At 38.4% G+C, this 24,881-nt stretch overlaps 1 protein-coding gene across 3 annotated transcripts in view; it reads right to left on the reverse strand.

The window, feature by feature from the left end:
* Nucleotides 1–2,809: 2,809 nt before the first annotated feature.
* The window catches only part of LOC121917186 (ephrin type-A receptor 3), a 295,195-nt gene continuing 273,123 nt past the window's right edge, over nucleotides 2,810–24,881 (reverse strand). For 2 of the 3 annotated variants that reach the window (XM_042442910.1, XM_042442909.1), the window contains exons 13-17: nucleotides 23,063–23,272; nucleotides 20,770–20,919; nucleotides 17,101–17,294; nucleotides 4,554–4,709; nucleotides 2,810–3,501 (exon numbers count right to left, since the gene is read on the reverse strand). In XM_042442910.1, the coding sequence (XP_042298844.1) occupies nucleotides 3,396–3,501; nucleotides 4,554–4,709; nucleotides 17,101–17,294; nucleotides 20,770–20,919; nucleotides 23,063–23,272 (816 nt within the window). In that variant the 3' untranslated portion in view covers nucleotides 2,810–3,395. Of the gene's footprint in view, nucleotides 3,502–4,553; nucleotides 4,710–17,100; nucleotides 17,295–20,769; nucleotides 20,920–23,062; nucleotides 23,273–24,881 lie in introns of those variants that run through there. The other variant, XM_042442911.1, reaches the window with a different exon arrangement.

A 24,881-nucleotide genomic window follows, 5' to 3' on the forward strand; every position in this document is an offset into this window, starting at 1 on the left:
GAGTTGTTATATCTTTCTGATGAATCAACATGTCCAGTTGTGCTTGTTGTGGGTGTTTGTGGATGTGCACTTAGCTTCATAAGGGAAAAGATGCTCATTTTTCATGGAAGAAGAAGATTTCAGTAGAACATATTTTTCACAAATAGTAACAACAAAAAATATTCATCATTTTAGTTGTAGGCTGGTGATTAGATCACTTGAGGGGGCTGGAGAGTCCCTAGATTCTATCTTGTCATGTCAAGAAGATTAGTGTAAACTGAAACCTTGGTTTTTTTCCATCACATGCTATTTGACAAAGGCAGTTATAAGATTGAAGGGTGCTGATGCTTAATCATAGCAACAGTAATACCAGATGACATATAATTGATTTCTCTAAATAGATGATTAGTGGTATTAGAAAGCCTAGACATCTGTTTCTAATACAGCAGCAGGAACATGTAGCATACTAGTCCAGATACCTAGTACATGACATTATACTACATTAGACATGTTGGATGAGAAGATCTGAGACTTATCTAGAACAACAAAGTCTCCTTCTGCACACACTTGCCTTTTGAATTATGGTATAAAATGAAGATGTATCCTAAATCTGATTTTTGCTTTAGATATTATTGCAGAGTTACCCTGCTCAGCCATGAAAAGCCATTGGGTGACCTTGGACAAGTCACATTTTTTCAGCTTCAGAGAAAGGAAAGGTCAAACTCCCTCTGAACAAATTTTGCCAAGAAAACCCTGTGATAGGGTTGTCATAAGTCGGAAACGACTTGAAGGCACACAACAACAAAACCTAAGCTTTGAAGCAATCACCTCTACATTCCAATGTGTAAAAAATACTTTCATTATGTTTATTATAAAAATATAAATGTTCCCACTACAAATCATTTTACATTAGTAACAGGCCATCTACAATTGCATGACATGATTAACTAACTCAGTAAGTAACGTTTTGAAATAAATGTTAAAAGTAAATGCTGTTTTGCCAGTTCAAAATCACACTTCTACATTGCTTATTGGTTTCTAAAGTACAGCAAAGACTATGTTATATGTTAACAGAAATAAATAATATATGTAAAAAAAAACCTCAATAGTTTAAAGATACAAAATCAATAATATGATAGATATTCTTTGTGAAGACTTTATGTTGCTTGTTTGATGTAAATAATAGCTAAAGGCAGGTCCTGTACAGGCAGATGGCCACAAAAATTCTATTTTCTCTACTCCACAGTTAAGAATTGTACACTGCTATGTTTACATATGTACAGGGGAAGAAGGGGAGTATGAGCAATAGGAGGCCTCTGGATACAAAAATTGTAAAAAAGAGAAGACCAAATGCTAGTTAAAAAATCTCTGCAAAATAATGTATTTTTTTTCCTGAACAAACAACAGAATCCATTTTTCATACTAAGCACAATCTGAATAATATTCCAATGTGTTACTCAACTCTGAGAGAAAATTAAGGATAGGCAAAATTTATTATGAACACTTGCAAATGAATACAAATCTTGCTTTTACAACCATTTAGTGTAGACTCCTGGACAATTTGTTCCATGTGGTATTATGGAGATTATCCATAGAATTATTTGTCTTTCCAATTGCTTCCGGATAGCGCTAATGTTTGCATTTAGAGCTGAGGATCAAACTCCCAAAAGAAGGAAAGTGCTGATGACACAATTATTCTGATCCAGTTCCTTGTGGAACTTAAACATGAACGCAAGACGGTGTGTAATTTCTGCTGTTACAGCAGAGCATTACTGTTTTTACACTGAAATCATATGAAAAATGCCAGAGATGTTATGGAGATGCACAGGGAAGCTACACCAGTTCTGACATTAGCAATTTGTGGTGTTTTTTATGCTCTCTAAAATTTTTATCACAAGTCTAAAACAGTATGACTCCACAATCCTTGTGAAGTCTGTTGCATTCAAAAGAGGCCAAATGATATCACAGATATTGTAAACAGGTTACATGCTGGTTTAGAGATTGTTTTACACACACACTCACACTTACACACACAGTGCTGCACACTGACTCTTACAGCACAATCCTGTATATGTTTACTGAGGAGTAAAGTTCCTGTATTAAATGTGGGTTACTCCCCTGTGTTTAGGATTTCAGCTTTAGAAACATACAATAATTATTTACTCTAGGTGGATATCAGCAGTATAAGAATCAAGAAGGCGGTTTTCCTCTTTCCCTTCTTTTTTTAAACCCAGGACAGATCATGTCAATGATTTTATTACCAAATAACACATCATATGCTTTGTTAGAAAAATCTAGCACCTTCCAATGCTGTGTGCATACTGCAGATATTCCAAATGCATGCAATTATGCAAGCTTGTGCTAACTGGTGAAAAATATATGAACAGCTCAACAAAACTTTTCTCCTTATAGAAAAATTATTAAGTGGTTCCTTAGCACTACACAGTGTGTTGTGTATGAAAGCTTCCATCATTATATACATTTTAGTGTGGGCATGTAGACCTCTTTCTGCAAGGAAACAATTTGTCTGTATTGGGGACTGTTTAATCTGAAAATCTCACTAGTCTCAAGGAATCATTCAAATATTAAGAATGCAGCCAAATTTTGAGAGAATTTGGCAATTGGCAATCACTAAATCCCAATAAAATCACATATAAATATAAAAGTCAGGAACATATTTAAAGGGAAATAAATAGGCCTTTTATATAGAAAAAAGTTAAGACTTGTTTTCTTAAAAAAGAACACACACATCAAAGCTAGCCCCGTGACAAACATTATTGGTGAACTATTGCCTCCATTTCACCTCAAACATTACTTATGTTTTCCTTCCACAGTTGAAACGGAATATTGCAAGACTATCATTGCAAATATGGCCAAACGAGTCTGAGGTATCACCCCAAATATCATTACTAGAAATATTTTAGGAAATAAAATACTAGTCACCTATACTTTTTACATGTTAAAAAAATACTGCAAGGGGTAATCCTTTACTTGCTGCTCTAGACAGTCGATCAAAACACAGCATTACATCCACAGTTCATTTGCCTTTTGCAGAATTCAGTCCATTGACATTTGAATGGCTCTCTAGATACATGGAAGGATTTTTAAAAACATTTTAAACATTTTCTTTCAAATGCATTGTATGTTTGAGCAGTCCATTATTACAAAGGGGAAAAAAGCACCCTCCTTCAAGAATAAGTGATAGAAAAAAATGTTTTTTAATTCCTATTTTAAGGCAATTGAACTCATCTTATGAGTCTCTTAGGGGGCTTGCAATATCCACCCAATGTCATGTTTCCCACATTGTTACAAGAGTGCCTTTGAAGTCTTGCTGTTTCTCACTCATTGCCATGACCTTTGCAGTAACATCTTCTTCCTTCCTCTTGTTATGTCCTGAGTGTCAACATTTTGGTAGTTTACACAGGAACAGGGCCATTCTTTGTATGCATTTCTAGAGACTTAATACTGCTAATAAGCTTTTTCTGGGGCCCCACAATTGTCACACCAATCTTCTTCATGTCACTGGAAAACAGAACACATCTGATGAGTTCATTGTACATGGAAAGTGTATCACAACAAAATAATTCACAACATAGGTTTGATGACCATCTGTTGATTATTGCTAAATCGTGCTAGCTAGAATCTTTCCAGGTGGATGAAAGATACTGGAGAATATTTCTACGAGCGAAACAAATAGCCATCTAAAAGAAGTGTTTAGATATAGTTGTACCAATGAAACAGCTTTCAGATCTTGATCAGGACCAATGTGCTGGATATATTCTCTTTGTAAATCATGCCTGTTTAGCAGTGAGAATTTGGTAAGTTCTCATTAAAATGTGAACCAAACAAATTTCTTACATCTCAAAATAAAGTAAATGAATCTATGTTCACCTCATGTGATTCTACTTGGTCTGTTTGAAGACCAGTCAGAGCAGAGCAGTTGCTGTATTAACTACAGATGGAAATAATATTTGAAAATATAGGTTGAATCCTCCTTATCTGGAATTCTGATATTCGAACTATTCTGAAAAAACAAAACTGTTTTTCATGGCTAGCTAAGATAGTGACACCTTTGCTTTCTATTAATTCTATATATACAGACTTTGATTCAGGTGAAAATGTCCTTAAAATCTCTTTAAAATTACCTTCAGGCTATGTGTATAAGTTGTAAATGAAATTTAAATGATTGGTGTGTTTAGACTTGGGAGTCATCTCCAAGACAACTCATTATGTATGTAAATGCATAATACAAATAAAATAAAATAAAATTCTGAAATCCAAAACACCCCTGGTCCCAAGCATTTCAGGTAAGGGAGACTCAATCTGTATTTGAAAAATGTTTGAAAATAGGTTTCCTAGGTGTCAGATCATATCATGTTTTTCTATTGATTACTGTAAAGTGCCTTAAAAACAATATTTTGGAAAATAAATATGGCTAGAAAATATATTAAACATATAATATTTAATTAAACATATTTAACTGCTTAACTGGACTCAGCATTGAAGCTTCAACTAGGAAACTGCACGAGAAGTACAAAATGAACTAAGAAAGTAATTTTAAGATATGGTCTTACTCCGAGGAAAACTTGGCTATTGAATCGCATGAGCTGTATTCCACTCCTGTGAATATGTCCTTGCATTGTCCTATCCGAATGCCATTCAGCCAGTCACCTGTTGAGCGGAAAGCGGAGATTTCAATGCTGCTTTGGTCCAGAAGGAGATTAGATGGCCTAAAATAAAATAAACATGGTTATAGCAAGAGAGCATAAATAAATAAATAAGATACACTTTCTATCTAAATTTAACATCAGTCCCAGCAATCCCTAACTTCTAAGGCTCCTGGTCCAACATACAGTTTAAAGGCCACAGAGTTCATATCTGTTCAAGATTATTGTTTTAGCTAGGGGAAATTAGTTCAGAAAGCGGTGTCTAAAGCAGCCAAGTTTATTCACTTACCTGAGAGAAAACCATACTGAACTCATTGGAAATTAGTCCTGAGACATATACAGTATTAGATTTTACTGTTAATAACCCAAGTAATGCTTTATGCCTCAAAATCACTACTTTGTCAGTGTCATCACTTAAAATATATTTGTCTTGAGATTAAACTTTCACAAAGCTGTGTAATTTAGTTGAGATTTAGTCTAGGTTTATAATTGGCTTTATAAAATTTACCAAACAAATCTCCAGTAGGAGACTAGTTTATGACAGTTGTTTAATATTTTTATTTTATTTTAAAAATATTTTTATGGTTTATGACACTTATTAATTTGCTTAATGTCAGATCAAATTAATTGGTTCTCTGAAGCATAGTGTAACTTTATGCAAGTTATGACCTGATGACTGATAAGAGAATGTGACAATTTGGGATGTAGAATCCTATCCGAAGCACATTAAACATCTCTGTTAAGAACTAACAGTATAAATTGTTGTAGGCTACAAAAAAATTGAAAGCAATGAGCACATTTGCGACATTAAAATTCTACCAGTTTTAGTCTGAGAGGATGAGAAGATACATACTAGATCTTTGTATTTGCCATACAGGAAGGCATAGAGACAGTGATGGCTGGTAGTTTCTGTGTCAATTAATACAAACCTTGAATGAGATATTTATCTATCTTTATAGTAACTGCACTGAGCAGCATCCATATTTTAGGATTTCATGTATGGACAGGAGCAGGTAGATTCCAAAATCACAGACAAAAACGTTATTTTCTGAAGGGGAAAACATACTGTTTGTAATGTATAGGGTATTTCCATCCATTTGAAAATTATAAATGCAAAATAGTTACGTACTTTTTGAAATCACCATGAATTCACAGTGAAATGAAAACAACAATTCAGTGTCTAACTGAACAATCCTATTTATAGTCTGCTCAGAAGAAAGTGCTATGGCGTTGATTAATCTCCCCCCCCGCCCATGTAAATACGCCTTACAGTCCTAATTTCCTTAAGAAGCTACATTTGCTGTTTTCATGCTTACTTATTTACAGAGTTACCAAAATGTATTGGACACCTCACAAAAAATGGTAGATGTGAAAAGAGCATTAAAATACTTAAACATTTCATTTTACACCAGGTCCTTTCTCTTAACTATCTCCCTTCCCTTCTTTCTTTAACACTAACAAAACAACAACAACAACAACAAAATGCAACTCTTTCAAGATATGCACATTATTATCCACATTAGATTATCCCTTATGGTAAAAAATTGACATCATTTTAGGCAAGGTGCCTAGTTGGTACCCAGGGAGATACTCTGCTTTTTTCTTTCTTTTTAATGGTTTGCTTCTGTCCAGCTGTTGTGAGAAGTACTGTCCGTACTGAAAGTGCTCATTTGTGTATGCATTGCTTGTTCACATTCACACCATAACTTTGGACTTCAGCTATTTCTTTAAATATCCATTACAAAAATAAATCTATGTGACACACTAGCAGTTAATAAACTAAATGCACCTTGCTATCTTCTGTTTGTCTCTTGAAAACCCACTTTTTAAAATGTATAGTTTTCTCTCTCCATAATTTAAAGGATCCCAAGGTATCTGTTAAAACATATAAAATGAAATAAGGAGAAATTGTTTTTCTCCAGTCAGTAGAAAATACGCCTCCCTTTCAATGAAAGATAAATTGACTTAATCACTACTGTGGGATGGGATGGCAGAAATGTTTAAACAACATGATAAAAAACAGAGTGGTGGGATTAACCATTAGAACAGTCTAGTAAAGCTTTCATGTTTATTCATGTCTATTTCTGGGACGTAGGTATAATGGAGACAAAAATGTGAACTGATTTTTAATACAAGTAACTCCCCGAATAAACCAGCATTGTAAAGTATCATTTTTCTTTCTTGTAGGCTTCTAGACCAAATAAATAATTAAATAAATTAGCTACATTCCTCCTTGGAGAGGACATCTGGACAGTTTATCAATGAACAGGAATTTGTCTCTTGCTGTGAAGAGTCTATGATGTCTCCTCATGTGCACCAAGGGAATGTGGCCTTTCAGAGCATCTGCATTCATTGGCTCCCCCCCCCCCTTTTGACCCAGCCCCTAGACAGCAAGTCTAAACATGAAATTTATGGGCTGGGTGATATGCACCATAAGCTCACACTTTTACTAGACAAATTAGATGGAGTGCAATTCGTGCAGCTGTAAATGACGTCCTGCAGGGTTCCACCTGATCTTTCACAGCTTTTCATAAATCAGGTCCTACTCACATCAGACTGTGGTCATTAAAAAGAAATCATGGAAATTGCATGTTTGCTCGAGGGAAGTGAAACCATTTTACCCATCACCATTTTCTCCTGCCCACCCCTTTATTTTTCTCCTTCCCACTCTCACTAGCTACGCTTCAAACATGTTTTCCAAGTACTGGTATAGAAAAAGAAAACTAGACTCCACATCATTCATTTGGGCACTGTGCTTGTCTGGGAGCTTGCATGCATGCATGGACATATGACTCATAAATAAAAAGAAAGCAACCAGCACAACAGTAAGATTCCAGAGTATATGTTCCACCAATAGCCTCTTGCAGTTGGCTTTTATGGAGCGACCTATTATGTTAACAGCTGGAATTAACCTTGTTCCTTTGCATGAAAGCCTGGAGAGCCATGGTTCGCTGTCATTAAGATGGATGTTGCCACATTGTAAAGAACTTTCTGTCACACCACATCATGTCTCGAAATAAACATATAAATAGCAATGGAGCTCTCCCTCCTGCTGATACAAATCACAGTCCTGAGTGTGCCAGCTGTCCAGCTGGAAAGAGATAACTCAATTTGTAACCACTACCATCAAACACTACTATTTGAGAGGTAGCATGGTGCTCCTAAAAGGAGTTTTGGATACTATACCCTATAAGCTTCCAAGTCTAGTTTTACCTGCCACCTTAGCCTGTTTCTTTCTGATGCACTTAAGTGCATCTACATCCAGCTCATTATTTTTTTAAAAAAACTTTTATTTTTTCTTTATAAAAAAAACTTTGCTGGACACATCTATAAGCTGAAATCTGACATTTTTTGCTCAAGAACCACAATACTGGACTAATTATAAGATCAACGTAATTATTGACTCTAATGTTAGGAAAGCACAAGTGTGTGGTTGTTTTGGTTTTTTCTTCTTCTAAAACTCACACTAAACATTATCTTCACTGCCAAATGGAAGCATGGATATATCATCTTCCCAACAAGAGACCAAAAAATAAATGACACACTGAGGAGACATTGAGCTATTCTGCTGACTTTAATTATCACAGTACCATAAGGAATACAATCTTGGCTTCTGTAGCTATTTATGCTTGTTTTACAGTGTTGTTCAGGTAAAAATTAGTCACTTTCTTCTTAAATGAAATTGACTTAGCTATGTGCTATGTTTGCTTTCTCTGGCTTTCCTATATTTTCTCATCCAACAATAAACTGATATTTCTTTCTTTTGGTTTTTTTTAAACTACCCCACACCCCGACTTGGACAGCAAAGGTGTTTCCTCAACCTTCATCACTCTAGTGTCCTCCGGTGGACAAGAAAGGCCACAGTCTACCAGTCACACATTCAGGGGACACCAAGTCTGTATAGGAACTATCATTTACGAATGGAATGCTATTGCATTTCTAAAGCTTCATAGCAAATAATACTTAGGTCCAAAACACACTGCAGAAATGATACAGTTTGAGGCAGGTTTAACTGCCCTGGCTCAGTGCTAGGGAATTCTGGAACTGTAGTTTTGTGAGACATTTAGCCTTATCTGGCAGAGCGATCTGGTGCCACAATAAACTACAATTCCCAGGGTTACCTAGCATTGAGCCAGGGAAGTTAAAGTGGTCTCAAACTGGATTATTTCTGTAATGTGTTCTGGACACTAGAATTAGAAATGGAAACTACAAATAGTGTTTTTTGTTTGTTTGTTTGGTTTGGTTTGTGTTATCTGGCCTCAGCACCACCCATAGCAGTTGCTCTAGAAAAAAGGCTGCCATATGCCCTCCCAGAAAAAGGAAGATATGGAAAGAAACATTCTGACACAAAGAACCCATTCACACTACACAATTATAGCTCTATTATTCTATTTTAACTGTCTCTGTTCCCTCCTATGGAATCCTTGTGTTAGTAGTTTGATGAAGCACTAGAGTTCTCTAGCTAAAAATTCTAAATGACTTTCCATAAACTGACATCCCAGAAAAGGAGTGTAATTCTTCACTTAGGAGATTATGAGGGACGGGGCATTATTGTCCCATCCCTGTCCCGTCCTTCCCGCCTAACTATGGGAGGGACTTTGACCCATAACCTGGCATTGACCTGGAAGAGAAGTGCCAGTAAAAGTGATCATGTGAATCACTTTCACTCACAAGTGTGCTGAACCCGTCATTCAGCTGGCCGGGACATGTGAGTGAAAGTGATAGCGTGAATCACTTTCACATGAAAGTGGACTGTAAAGCGCTTTAAGCCATCAGCTGAAAGCATTTTCTTCTGTCATTTGCAATCTTTTGTTATAACAGAAGAACCCATTACTACCATGATGGCTGAAAGTGCTTTCACTTGACAGCTTAAAGCACTTTCCAGCCCGCTTTCATGTGAAAGTGATTTGCAATATCACTTTCGCTCGGGTCACAGATGATGGCCAGCCAAGATCAGGTCTTGGAGGATGAGGAGGAGGATGAACCGCCTCCAGAGCAAGAGCTAATTGAGGCTACACCAGGTGCTAATCCTGCTTAGCCAGGTCCCAGCTGTGATCTCCCAGCCCCAGAGGAGGAGGCTCAACCAGGTCCTAGTGCTAGTGAGATGCCTCCTGTGGAGCAACAGCCTAGTGGTGACTCTGAGGAGGAATCATGCCTGGATGTGCCTACCTATAAACAAAGAAGGGCTGAGAGTGCTTGCAGGTGCGGATCCAGGAGAATTGCAGAGAGGCAATTAGCAAACCAGCCTCAGGTGGCATGGGGAGAGTTTCCCTTACTTAAGGTGCAGAGAGGCATCAACTCATTGCCAAAGTTTATTGCAGGATACTTTGGTGTGATTGTTGCTGGCACTGGCTCCTTGTATCTTGACTCCTTGTTGCCTTGACCTCGGAACAGACTGGACCCTTGTTATCTTCTGGCTGCTTTGCCCCTGGACTGATTTGACTACTTTGACTTCTGGTATCCTGATTTCGGCTTGGCTTTCGGACTGCTCTCTAACGCTGACTCCTTGCAAGGTCTGTGGTCTGCTTCCACTTGCTGTGCTAAGCCATTCTTATCAGCATAGTGTGGGTGTGCTGGCTGCAGTGTTTATCAGACGAGCTCTTAAAGAGGTACTATTCCAGTGTGACTCCTCTAGCTGCCTCCTGTTGCATGCTGGGATTGGCAGTTTTAAGGAGGGGTATTTAGAATTCTCAGGCAGAGAAGTTCAGCTCCTTAAAACTGCCAATCCCAGCATGCAGCAGGAGGCTGCTAGAGGAGTCACACTGGAATAGTAGCTCTTTAAGAGCATAGTGTGATAAACATCTAGGACAGATGGGATAAGGATGGTGAAATTATCCCATCCTTGTGTGATAATCTCCTTAGTTTCTCCCTGAAGGTAGCAATGAATAATTTCAGCAATTTCCTTCCTGTTGCAATAAGTTTTACAAAGTTATTCACAACTTGGAACTTATTCTCTTCAAAATCTGCACATGGCTGTTTTGTACATAAAACAGCATTTACTGCACAGGAAACAGAATTTTCTGCATGGAAAATAATATTTCAATGCAAAAATACTTATTCCTGTGCAGAAAAGGCAGTTTTCTATGAAAATAAACAAGGTGTGAATTTTATACAAAACAATTCCTCAATGACAGGATTTTTTGCACAGAAAATATCATTTTTCTGCACAAGAATTAATATTTCTGGTGCCATCCAGCCTTGGAGGGAGAGATGCAGGGACAGTTCCATCAGACCTGGCCTGGACTAGGAAATGGTTCCCTTCTCCCAGTCTATTTGCCATGGTCCAGGCCTCAGAGGAAGAGAAGAACTGCTGGACCTGATCCCCTTCCCCACCACCATTCCCTTCTCCTTTTGTGTCATGTCTTTTTAGACTGTAAGAATGAGTGCAGGAAACCTTTTAATTAACCATTTGTAAGCCGCTCTGAGAGCCTTTAGGGCTGAAGAACAGGGTATAAATACTCTTAAATAAATAAATAAATAAATTTCCTGTGCAGAAAATGCTGTTCTCAATGCAAACAAGGACATGTAAATTTTGCACAGAATAAGTCCTGAACTGCTAAGATTCTCATGAGTCCTGGATTCTTCTAGCCAGCGTTTCTCAACACTTAAAAGCATGTTTTTTCCCATCTACCTTTTTTTAAAAAATGTTTCCCTCCCTATTAAGTGGAACACTAGTGCTCTGATTGTATTGTATGAATGGGCCCTAAGTGTCATGATGCAGGGAAGGAGGGGCAGAGTGAGTGTATAATCAATATAAGATTAAGAAGCAGAGCCCTCCCTCCAGTCCATCTGCCTTGGTTCAGGCCTCAGAGGGAGAGAAGAACTGCTGGACCTGATCCCCCTCCCCACCACTGTTCCCTTCTCCTTTTGTGTCGTATCTTTTTAGATTGTAATCTAATCCACTTGCCATTTTGGTCATCTTGGCCTCAATTTTTTGGTATGACAATCAATTTGTTTGTTACTTCTATACTGTAAGTGGGGCTTGAAAAACACACTTAGTGGGTATTTGATTTCTCTGATAGGAGGCTTGGGAGAAGAGCCTGCTTGCCTGCATTGCCGTGGCAGTTCAGGGGCCTTTTCACACTACCCATTATAGTAATTTGATTTCACTTTAACTGCCATGGCCGAATCCTATGGAATCCTGGTGTTTGTAGTTTGGTGTTGCACTAGAGCTCTTTGGCAAAGAATTCTGAAATGCCCTTCCCCAAACTGCCAAACCCAGGATCCCATCTGATTGAACCATGTCACCATGGTGGAATCATGGTGCTATAGTATTGCTATGTGAAAGGGTCATATGTCATACTATGCCCCTGTTTGGTATATAGACCAATGGTCTGCCGCAGCCCATCAAATAGACAGCTTGTTGTAAGAGTAATAGTAGACCATTCACCTGCCTTTCCAGATGATTTTCCTGGACATCTGCCATTTGAACAAGGAATCACACACCTGGAAACATGAAACTGAAGAGGGTTAATGAGAGAATACAACTCTTCACTCTCAATTGGCTACCAGCTTGCCTGATCTCAACCTGTTCCATTTATTAAATCTTCCCAAAATAACATGGATGGGTACTGAGAGATGATCTTTAGATTTGACCCGGACATCTGTTATTTAGATTGTTTCTGCTTTCCTCTTGTGCTTCAACCTGATGCTGTTATAAAAACAGCAAGCCATATTGTTGTTTCCTGATAACGTATTACAAATAAAAAAACCTCTCCCCCACTCCCCCCCCCCCCCCAGTTTGCTAAAAGAGTATCCCTAAAGAGTGTTATGTATGGGCATGGCCTATTTTTAACGAGGACTTCAAAACTGGCAAAAAGGTTCAAAAGAGAAATCTGATGGATTAAGCAACAGTACCCATAATAAATAATTTGATTTGTTGTAGATTCACTACTGGATGGCACAACCAAACCATTTGTAAGAAAAGGGGAAAATATTCTTGATATTTGCAGCTCTGCACCATTTTTAATTCCATGCATTCCAAGGCAGACACACGTCAAATGTGGCTGGATTGTTGTATGTTGTAAATGACACTGTGGAAGATGCATGGAACAGCACTGGGAAAAATATTTAAAGTATTTTTAGACTATTATTTCTTGGTTTTATTTTAAAAATCAGTCAGAATCCAAGTAGCTCAAAATTTTAACCTATGTATAATAGCCATGTAAGAAATGCTGAAATATTATGCATTATCATCTTTTTATTTAAATTTATTTAAATATTTAATTTATTGTGGTTCTATTTACAAGGGACTAATAAGATTTAAAGAGGTCTATCACTGAGCTGAAAATGTAAACATGAAATTATAGTATATATATCCTTTCAAAATGACTATTAATGTCCAGAAAGCTACAATACTATTACATATAACCTCCTGTACAAGAACTGTAATGGAAGACCCCAAGCAATCACCAACAAAGGTTTTAATCTTATGTACATACCTAGATCTATATACCTGACAAAAATGGATGAGATGCTTTAGTTATATTTTATGAAAGGAATCTTTGGCGGGATACAGACCGCCCATTGAGGCAGCCTGCAGCCACCCCTTTGTGCCACATATTGGGGCCAGGGCGCTTCACCCTGGTCCCAAAAAGAGATGTCCTTGGGGCTTCATGCCCCAGGACACCCCGGGACCTGCAGCCAGGGGAGAAAGGGGCTGCTCAGCCCCTTTCCCCCTGGTGCTGTTCCCACAGCAATCTAGTTGCCGTGGGAACGAGGCACCCTCTGGGAAGGAGCTCCATTTCGGAGCTCCTTCTGGTGCCGCTGTTAAGCTGCCACAAGTGGCCTGATGAGGTGTGAACACTTCACTCCCATGCTGCACCATTTGGACGCGGCACGGCCATGACATCATAATGGCGGCGCCCGTGTATACAGGGTGCCGCCATTATGCCGCCGCAGCTATGTGTTAGGGTTGTGGGGTGTCTGTAAAGCGCCGGTCTGGATAGGGCCTTTAGTACACAATTGATAAAGTCCCATGGGAATCTCTCAATAACCACAGGTCACTTGACAATATGGTTGCTACCTGGTGAACATAGTTGCAAACATAAGGGATGATCATGGGAACCAACAGTTCTTTCCGCATCTCTTAGTAGACACATGTTATGATGCAATGGCCAGTATCTGAAATCCCATCCAGCCTCTCTCTCCTGCCAATGATCCAACACATCATTTCCCCCCCTTATTTTCAAAGCTTGTTGCCTCCTATCACACTGTAGGCTTGTTTCCATCTACATTCTAGACTTCCTATTTTATCCAAATCAGTTTGTTTTGGTTTTTACCCAGCATTCTCTCTAGACCTACTTTATCAAGTTTTTCTTACAATTATTAATAGGATTTATTTATATGCCGCCCAATCACTGGGAATCCGGGCAGCTTACAACAGAGGGGATAATAGACGGTTCCCTGCCCTCAGACTTACAATCTAAAAAGACATGACACAAAAGGAGAAGGGAATGGTGAGGGAGGGAGGGGATCAGGTCCAGCATTCTTCTCTCCCTCTGAGGCCTTGACCAAGGCAGATGGACTGGAGGGAGGGCTCTTCTTCTTCAGGCTAGCCCTGATGGAGCTGGGCCTGCCTGGTCAACTCCCTCACAGGCCAGAGGATGGCAGTTATGGAGGGAGGAGTCTCTTCTTCCAGGCTAGCCCTGATGGAGCTGGGCCTGCCTGATCAACTCCCTCATAAGAATTATTCCCTCACTCCACCTGCCCATTTTTTGGCCCTTTCTTCAGCCTTCAGTTTTTTACTTCAACCACTAGTATTCAAACTCAGGGATTTGCGAGCACACAACTATAAGCAAAAAGGACTGACTGACTGCTGACGTCACAAAAGCAGTCATTCTAGTTTATGTTGCCTATCTTGCCATCAATTTCACCACTGTGCAGCCTACGTGAAAGCAGAATCTATGGACAATTGTGTTTTCCTCAACCTCAAGAGTGCAGGTTCCTGAAATACAGCACATTGCCTTCTTTGGGTTGCGTTCCATCTGTTCTGTAACTTAGTCCAGTATCCACAATTGTCAAGAAACGCCCAGGGGGACAAGAAATAAGCCAAACTAGAAAAATAATGGTAGTGATCAAACCTGAATGAACTATGAACTCACTGTTTTCCTTTGTTTTTTTTTAAAATCTGGACATTATACAGATAAAATTAGAGTAGAGGAAGTTAACAATGCTCAGACACCCAGACAAAACTGCAGGAGACAAGTCAAAAACATTATAATTAGGTTATGCAATTCTCTGACACAATCACAACTCTAAGAATTGAAAAATGATGCACCTAGCTTTTTGCACTGTATTCCAGACCAAGATATCTAATTTTTACAGAAGGAAAACCAATTGCAAAGACTGAATCATCGAAGAAATATACAAGGTCAATTAATAAAAAAGATGAACCATAAAGACTATTGTATTGGTGCAGATAGAATAGTGGGCTACAGTACTTTTACACACTTGATTTTAACAAAAAAAAAAAAAAAAAAAAAATCTAAAAACAAAAAACAAAAAACAAGAAGTGGCACTTTTAATATAGACAAAGTAGATGAGAATAATAACCATGACATGCCAGGTAGAATGCACAACTTTGAACCAGGAGATTCTTCAATTTCTCCTGTTCCAATACCACTTCATTTTATTTTTAATCCGACCATTTCTCTCTGCCTCTACTGTCAAGATTCTGGTCCATGCCCTAGTGGTATCACGACTGGATTTCTGTAACATACTTCTGGCTGGGCTTTCTCTTTCTCACCTCCATCATTTAATTTCTGTCCAGCATTCAGCTGCACGCATTATTACATCCGCCCACCACTCCGACCATATCTCTCCTTTGTTGTCATCCTTTCACTGGCTCCGACTCCCTTTCCATATTCAGTATAAGCTTTTGTTGTTGACTTTTAAAGCCCTCCATGGGCTGGCCCCTCCTTATTTATCAGACCTTCTTTATCCTCTCCTTCCTGCTTGGGCCCTCCATTCTGGTAGTCAAGGTCTGCTGTCTCAGCCCAGGATTTTCTCTGCCCCATCCCAGATTCGTCCCCTTTCACTTGCTGACCCTCCTTCCCCCACATGTGCTCGTGGGGGAAGGAGGGGCTCATTAGACAGAAAACACTTAGATCTTAATAAAAACTACAAATCCCAGAATTTCACAGGAGGCAGCCATAGTAATTAAAGTGGAATAATAGAATTATAGTGTTGTGTGATATTGTCTATGACTCTAGAGACCAGAGTTCAAATCCCTGCTTGGATATGGAAACCCACTGGATGACTTTGGGCAAGTTACATACCCTCAGCCTCAAAGGAAGGCAAAGGCAAAACCTCATCTGAATAAATCTTTCCAAGAAAACCCCAAGAGGAGTTTGCCTTTGGGTTGCCATAAAGAGGAAATGACTTGAAGGCATACAATAAAAACAACCATCATGCTATATGATTCAGTTTTTAAATGTGAGTAGTTAGGGTTGTTCATATTTGTTAGCACATTTAAATACTGTATCTATGTGGTCAAGCCATCAAAACTGAGCATGGAATAATGGATTGAACACATGTATGTTTAAACAGAGCTTCATTTCTTCACAGCTACAAATTTGCTTTCAGAAATGAAATATGAGATTAACATGTTAAAGATAAAATATGGATTATCTCTCTGCCAATTCAACATTTCTATCCTTGCTGAGCATGACCCTGTGGTTACTCATGGTCAGAAAACACTGTTCTGATAATGCTCACATTTCTAAATCATATGCCTGATTTAAATGGGCCTTTTTCGCCGCCCCTGTCACGTGCTAGGGGTTGGCCGTCCATACTGGCCTCACCCCTAGCACGTGACGGGGACGTCAAAATGGCAGCACCCTGTACATGTGGGCACCGCCATTTTGATGTGACGGACACCTAGCGTTTGCATTTCCCGGCGCCTTTGTGACGCTGCAAGCGCACCATTGGCGCCTTGTGGTGTCACAACTGCGCCTCAGAAAGAACCCGCTTTTGTGCGTTCTTTTTTGCTGCGCGTGGGAGCCGCACGGCTTGTCCACTGTGGCTCCCTTGTGCAGCAGACCAGGGCAGCAGGAGACCACACTTTTTGGGTGGCCTGTATCCCGCCATACATTCCCAAGATGCAGAGCACCAAAACCTTTTTTGGTTGTTGTTGCTGAACATGGACTTTTTTTTATTGTCAGCTCACAGCTCATATGACTTTGAAACTTGGCATTGATTTGCTTCTTCTGCCAGCTGGGTTAGTACCACCTGGAACAGTAAGGTGTCCTGTTTGTTTAGAAGAAGATGAGCAGATAGCTGCCAAGCTTTCATCCCCCCACCCTACTGTCCCCTGGGAGTCAAGCTGCTAATAAGGAATAGGCAAGGGTAAGGAAATCGGTGGTGGCCAGTGTAAACATATTATAATTACTGGAGGTAGAGAAAGCAAACATATTCTTTTTCACTGTGCAACATGTAGGATGTAATGGGTCACCTTGCAGCCGCAGTGGTGATTATTTTTAGACTGCTGGGATTACGGATCAGCTTGTCCAAGATGCTGACAATCTGCTCAAACTTCGGTCTGTTGTTTCTGTCTTTCTGCCAACAGTCCAGCATCAACTGATACAAGGCAGCTGGGCAGTCCATGGGAGGTGGCAAGCGATATCCTTCCTCCACGGCTTTAATTACCTGCATAAGGAGAAGAGATTGAGGAAGCTGAAGGACGTTCAGTGAACCTATCCCCTCTTGACTCATATACAAGTCATAACCGTTACCATTATTGTGTATGCTCCATGTTTATAGAAATGTATTCATTCTCTAATTGCTTTGAAGGGCACGCCTTCATTTTTATCTGCAAAAGAAACTACTTGACAGAACAAGGATATGAAAAGTGTCACAGAAACCTTAAGTAATGTATACATCTTTGTAGAAGGTCATACTCAACCTTAAGTGCTGCTCAAATCTGATTAGATCAAATACAAGTTAATTTAATAACATTTCCTACAATATATGCTTAATTGTTCCAACAAGAAAACATCTGGATCATCATTGCACAGTCATACTCCACCCCCTCACCCCCCACTTCTTAGCAGATCATATGAATTGTTGTTTAAGACACATAGGACAGAGGAATGGCTATCTGACACAATCGATCTTAGTATTGTTCACAATAACTGTTAACAGCTCTTCAGAGATTCAGACACCAAAAAAGCTAAGACTGGACCTTGGACCTTGACCATGCAAATCATGTGTCACACTACCACTCATTTATGACTGAATGAATAATTGATTGCACATAATAAAATCTTAATGATGATCTTAAAAATCCTATCTTAAACATAGAATATTTCACATGCCATTCTGTATGAAATGGACACCAAGAGTAGTGATTTATATGTATATACATAAAGACAGAGCATCTCTATAAATATTTCTATTAACTGATTCAAAGAAAGAGAGCAGGATTCTGCAAAAAAGTATCTACTAGAATCTGGTAGCTTAGCACAGATAATTATCTCTTCCTCTAACAGAAAAGGGTAGAGCATCTTGCCCTAATAGGCAGCCTGCTTTGAAAGACAAACTTACAATGGAATGTGTGCAAGAGAAAAATGTTCCAAAATCCAGAAATATTCAGTTATACCAAAATACCAATATTTCTGCATCAGCTGCATGTTTCCTGCGATATATGATTGCTGACAGATGTTAAGGGCTTAACAATTACATGGTGAGGCAGTAAAGCTTTATTACCAATTATGCCACAATAAACATATTTGCAGTCATGTTGGGTATTTGGCTGGAGAGGTTGTGGCTCTGTGGTTTCTGTGTATTTTGTGCTTCCTAGAGTTCCCTTGGGAAAATTGCTGAAATAAGCAGCTTTGATAAAATGTTTAAATTAGGAGGAACAAAGATGACCAAATTAAGCACTTCCAAATCAACATGCTAAGCAATATAAATAATTTGATCAAGCCCTTGGTCAGACATAGCATCTTTTGACCTGTGACCAGTATTTCAGAGATTGGAAATGTGGGCATTCCCCTTTTTCTCCTGCAAATATTTTCCCTCCCTTTTCATATTGGAATTAAAGGTACCAGATTGGGGAAGAGGGCTTAAATACAGTTGTACCTCTATAGCCACAGATTCAACCATCCAAAGATTGAAAATATTTATTTAAATTATATAAACTCCAAAAAACTAACCTTGATTTGGTCATTTTATATAAGGAAAGGCATTTTACTATGTCATTGCACTTAATGTGACTTGAGCTTCTAGGAATTTTGGTATCCCTGGGGGGTTATGGAACCAAAGGTACCAAATTCCATCTGATTTTGGAAGTTAAGCAGGGACAGCCATGGTTAGTAATTGGATGGGAGGTGTGTGGGCTATATTTCAGATGAATACTAGTGTGTGGGCTATATTTCAGATGAAGGAGCTGGCCTTTGAGTATTCCTTGCCTAATAATAATAATTTTTATTTATATTTCCTGCTTCTCCCAAGGATCGAAGTGGAATTACATCATTAAAAATACAATGCAGTACACATACAACTATAAAATACTAATACTGAATTACAACATTCCTATTAGTTCCTTAAAATATCTAATCATCAAGTAATCCTAAGAATACCTTATGAAATTCACTGGGTCACCATAAGTTGACAGGCAACCTGAAGGTGTGTGCTCACAGACTGGGGATGACTAATGGGCTCTCCTGGATCCTCATGCATGTGGCCCTCAAAGCTGTATTTGTAACATTAATACACACTCCCCTCACTGAACTTTTTCTGGAGAAAAAAATGGGGAAAACCCAAAACTTTTGGGAATTTCCAGGAGTAGAGTGGCAACTCACCATCAGAAATTTCTGAAGCTCTCATCTAGTGTTTAACTCTCTCTCTCTCTCTCTCTCTCTCTCTGTCTCTGTGTATCAAAATTAGTGGCTACTTTCAATTTTTTTCATTGTTTTTCTTTTTAAAACACTTTTGGCAGTTGATGTGGCTTCCAGACAGAAAAATGGTCCCTGGGCCCACTGCAGGTTTCTAACCGTGTAATACAATGAGGCATTACATATGCCCAAACCATCAATAGAACCATGATTACCTTTAGTCAGAGTTTACATATTGGCTTCAAACTCTATTTTTAAGCTATCTATGTTTAATGCTGCCTACACTGGCTGCTGATATAACACCATGGTTAATGCCCAAAAAAGGAGGCATCAGTTCATATCTTAACCATGGTTAAAAGTTTAAGAAACTTTATATCTACATCAATACTGTAAAGACATCACTGCAACCTCTTTAAAGCAATGCAGTAACATGGTGTATTATACTGTGATAATAATGAAGAGTTTGGTTCCTGCTAACCTTTGTAGATGAGAACACATTTTCTGCAATTAAATTTCCATTTGTAAATTAAAGTGCCCAGTATCATTTGTTCTTAACTATATATTTGTCTAACACATAAAATAGAACTCAATAAATCTATTCTCATTTGCAGTACATAGACAGGTTTAGTCTGAAAGTAACTGGCTCATGTGGAATAAATCTAAGTAAAACTTTGTGAATAATATGGTACATTTAAAGAAGGAGTGTGGGCAATACTGTTGTTTTAGGAAACATAAAAGGACAACAGATCTGTTTAAGTTATTAAACTCTGAAAGCAATAAATGTAAAAGTATCTAAACTAGCATCGAAGTAAAGACTTATAAACAAATCAGTCACTTTGTGTTATCTGTTCACTGCATCCGAAGTTATTTGCTTCTTTAAAATCTTTAACACAAATGTTATCTTTCTCTTTCCAGACACTTTACTGAATGGTTTACTCATACAACAACTGAATAGAAATACAACCTTCCCCATGAGAATATATTTAATAAGGTTCTATAAAAGTAATTTAAAATCTTGCAACTATAAACATATTTGTGTTCTCTTCTGAGGATTGTTTGACTCGTTCATCCTCTATGCTGTATCAAGTCCAACATTTCCTTTATTTATTTTTACTAAAGGGCACAAGGCATTTTTTTTAGTAGAACATTTCAGACTTTTATATTCCTCATGGAGTGACATTGTATATCTATCCTGCTCCTTGTGTCCCTCCTCCAAAAATGCACCAATGTGTGTTATTGTATTTTCCTTCCTATCACAGCTTGAGAGTGTAACTCAAGATACTCACATCCTGATTTGACATTTCCCAATATGGTCTCTCTCCATAGGACATCACCTCCCAAAGAACAATCCCATAGCTCCATGCATCACTAGCAGATGTGAATTTGCGGTATGCAATGGCTTCTGGAGATGTCCACCGGATTGGAATCTTACCTCCCTACAAAGAGAAAGCATCAGATATCATAGCAATGATGTAAATTCAAAATCTTTCAGAATATATTCAGTTCCCTACAGCAAGAAACTTCAATACATTACTGTCCTTTGGAATGTGAATAATACTCCTGCCCCAAAGCAAGGTTCTGTGAAACTACTATGCTAGTAACTGTATGTACAGATTCTTCAAACATTACAATATGTCTATATTGACAGTGTTTCCTGCATAGAAAAAGCCTTGTGTATTTTGCACACACAAAATATGTGACACATACACACATGTTTTGTAGTGCTATGTTAACATGTTTAGGTATTTAATGTGTTGTCTAATGGTCTGTGGACTTTAATAAAAGACTATTGTTTTTGTCTTGTCTATTCTGCATACACAAAATATGTGACAAATACACATAGCTGTTGGGTTGGGTTGTGTCTAAAAACTGTCCATTCTGCTCTTTTTTTGTGCCTAGAATCCCCCAGTATTAAATATGGGAAGAACCATCCCTATAATGATCAAAAACATGATTTCCCTAGCATTTGAAAAATCTACTGGGGGGGGGAATAATACTGGTGAAAATTTGTGCAGTTTTCATTTTTGTGGCCTATTTTAAACATTATATGAAATATAATGGTTTAACATGATGAAAATGAACTGCAGTAATCTATAGGCCTATGTTTCCCATCCTGCTCTTTTCTTCTATTGTGCCCCCATTAGTGGCCACAAGAAGAGTCTGGAGTCTTCCTCGTTTTTTTTTTCTTAACAACTCATTGTGTTTCTGAAATGATAAACTATAATTAATGCTAACTATATTTTATTTGAAACCATCTACCTTGATTCAGTTTTTAAACTATTTGTTGGTTCATTAAGCATAAATGGAACCAGAAGCTTTTGAAGACCACCTCATAACCACACTGAACGTGGCGACACACTTGCTGGATCTCAATTCTGCTAAATATGGTTTAGTCTGAACTTTCTAACCAGGTCATTGTATAGTAACATTAACCTATTAATTACAGAAGGACATAAGTCAGAATATGATCTTGGTATGAGAACCTTAGCCCAATGGTTGTCAATTCATTTGAAAGCATCAGCAATTTATTTGGTTTGTAATGTCACTTAGCAAGTCTAGATAGTGTTCTCTTATCACTGTAATAAAATAGTGATACACTAAACAATAGAGGAGTTGTATCTATTTGTTCTGAACATCATTTGAACTTCTGAAATTGTGAACATTTCACCTCCATTTGCTAGACACAGGCTGGAATCCTATGGAATTTGTAAAAAAAATTGAGATTCAGCATTGTTACTATATTTAAGTTCTAGATGCAAGGCATATGGCATTGAATGGAATGGGTGGGAATGATGTATGTTGCCTTGAGCCTCTTGTAGGATAGGTATGATTGAAATGACAGGAAGCAGGGCAACCAGTACATCCGTTGTTGTGGTTGCTACCAACGCACAGTTGACCTTATGGTCCACTCCTACACTTCAAATTATAAGGCTGCTGAACCTATGAAGGGATAGCCTCCAGTGTGGATTTGCCACACTTCCATGACAATGGGTATGTGAAAGAAGAAGGGGGAAGAAGGAAGAGAGGACTGTATGAAAAACATTAAAAATCGGATGAAAAAGCCACAGTTATTTCACTGAGTGTGTATGCAGATGAGCTCTGGACTTGACAGGATGGTTAAAGGGCATTAAGAAGTGATAACGAATCTTAGGTATGGTCCCTGAACTGTGACAGATTAATTAAAATGGTTGCTATTATTAGGAATGGGGTGGTTTAGTGGTTAAGATGCCAATTCTGATGGTCAGAGGATGATCAGAAGGTTGGCAGTTCCCAGCTTCTGCCAACCCAGCAGTTTGAAAGCATGCAAATGCAAGGTACCACTTAAGTGGGAAATAACAGTGTTCAGTGCAGTCTTGCTGGCCACATGATGACCAGAGCAGTCCATGGACAACAGTGGCTCTTTGTCTTAGAAATGGAAATAAGCACTGCCCCCTACAGTTGGTTACAACTGGACATTCATGTCAAGGGACTACCTTTACCTTTACTTTTATTAGCACAGAATTTTGTAGCTGAAGAGTCTCCATGTTATATTTGACATCTTTAGTTTCTTTCTAATAATTCAGAGCTCACCAAACTCACCCTTGTTGTGTAAGCAGCTTCTGGATCATCCTCTAAAACACGGGAAAGGCCAAAGTCAGAGACTTTGCATACCAGGTTGCTATTAATGAGGATGTTGCGGGCAGCCAGGTCACGGTGGACATAACCCATATCTGACAAGTACTTCATGCCAGATGCAATTCCTCGAAGCATTCCCACTAATTGGATAACAGTGAACTGAGCATCATGTTTCTGTAAAACATTTACAACAATCTTTCATACCCTCAAAATCCACAAGGTTCATATCTACAAACATTCTATGAAAGTCAATTTGAACTTGCTTTGTGAAAATACTTTGCCAAAATGCACCATTTAAAACAAGTATAAAACTGTACTAAGCATTGCCAAATGCATGGGTAATTTCATCTGTCCTCTTAAAAACAAAACAAAAAACATAGAGATAATTTATACTTTATAAACAAGTGCAAATAAAACACCTCTCTTTTTTTTCTCTTACCCCCTTTTCTATCTTCATCAGAACATGAGTGCTATAGTTGTTGCTGTTGCCCTTGTTGTTATTGAGAATAATTATACTCAGGTTTTTGTCCTATTAGATGGGTACAATGAGAGGCTAATAAAGTCAGACTGACACTCTACCTAAAAATGACCTGTGGCTGCATTTTATAAAGTGTATGAAAAATGTTTCATTCCTTCCTTTTGTACAGAGCACATCCTCCTAGAAATGGAAAGAGTATTCGTTTTGAAGCTCAGAAACAAAAAACAAAAACAAAACAAAGCAAAGCAAAACACACACACATACACACACACACGGGCTGCCTGACATTCAGGAAACCTGGTCAGGAAGAAGAATACAGAGGGGTGAATGTTGTGCAGTTTTTACCAAGTATTTGTCCATCCCAAAGTAGTTTGGAAAATGAGTCTGTGCAGATATATACACGATTTTCTTGCATGAGAACTGTGAGGTTTTGCACAAAAGCAGACAAACAAACAAACAAACAAACAAACCATATTGGCTGGCGTCCTGTTAAGTATTTATGAGATCATAAGTCAGACTTATAATCATGTAACATTTGAGATTTATGTTTACAGTAAATAATGTCCAAAGGAGACCCCTGAAACCTACCTTTTAAGCCAGCAGCACGCCAGCTAAAGGATTTCTGAGGTGCCAAAGATCAGGGCCCTAGGAAATTATGAATGCATTGATATCCTGGTTGCATGATGCATTGAGACAAGAAGCTGTGACAGGACCCCGAGGCGACTCTCTAATTACCCGTCTCAGTATGACTTATGACCAGGAGAGCACTGCAGTAATAATTTCCTAGTGCCCCAATTGAGTGCAGTGGTTGGGGTGCAGTGTTTCCTGGCCTAAGAGGTAGGTTTTGGGGAAAATGGTTAAGGCAGATGTAACTACAACAATGAAGCTCCATCATCGTAGCTATACCTGTTGATACAAGATCTCAGCCATTGCTTCTAAACAGCCAAGTGAGGTTGTGTGCATGATTACTGTTTCCTTTGCAATCTTGTACAAACACACACAAAATAACCACATGGTTTTTTCATGCAAGATTGTTATCTTCTGCACAAGAGTTTTGTACGTGCATGACAAAAATCTTGCACAAACCCAGTATGTCTTCTACCAAACATATTTACATGTTTCTGTTGTGTAAGACTGCTATTTTCTCCAAGATTTTGGTTGAGCAAAGCTTTGATTACACAAGATTTCTGTTATGTGAGATCGCTGGTTTTGCATAGAAAATAGCAACCTTTCTTTTCTTTTCTTAAAAAACAACATACATGGCTCTATGGAAACAGTGGGGTTTGGGGTGGGAATTTTTTTTTT

This window comes from Sceloporus undulatus, unplaced genomic scaffold (genome assembly GCF_019175285.1).
Source record: "Sceloporus undulatus isolate JIND9_A2432 ecotype Alabama unplaced genomic scaffold, SceUnd_v1.1 scaffold_12, whole genome shotgun sequence".
NCBI lineage: Eukaryota > Metazoa > Chordata > Lepidosauria > Squamata > Phrynosomatidae > Sceloporus > Sceloporus undulatus.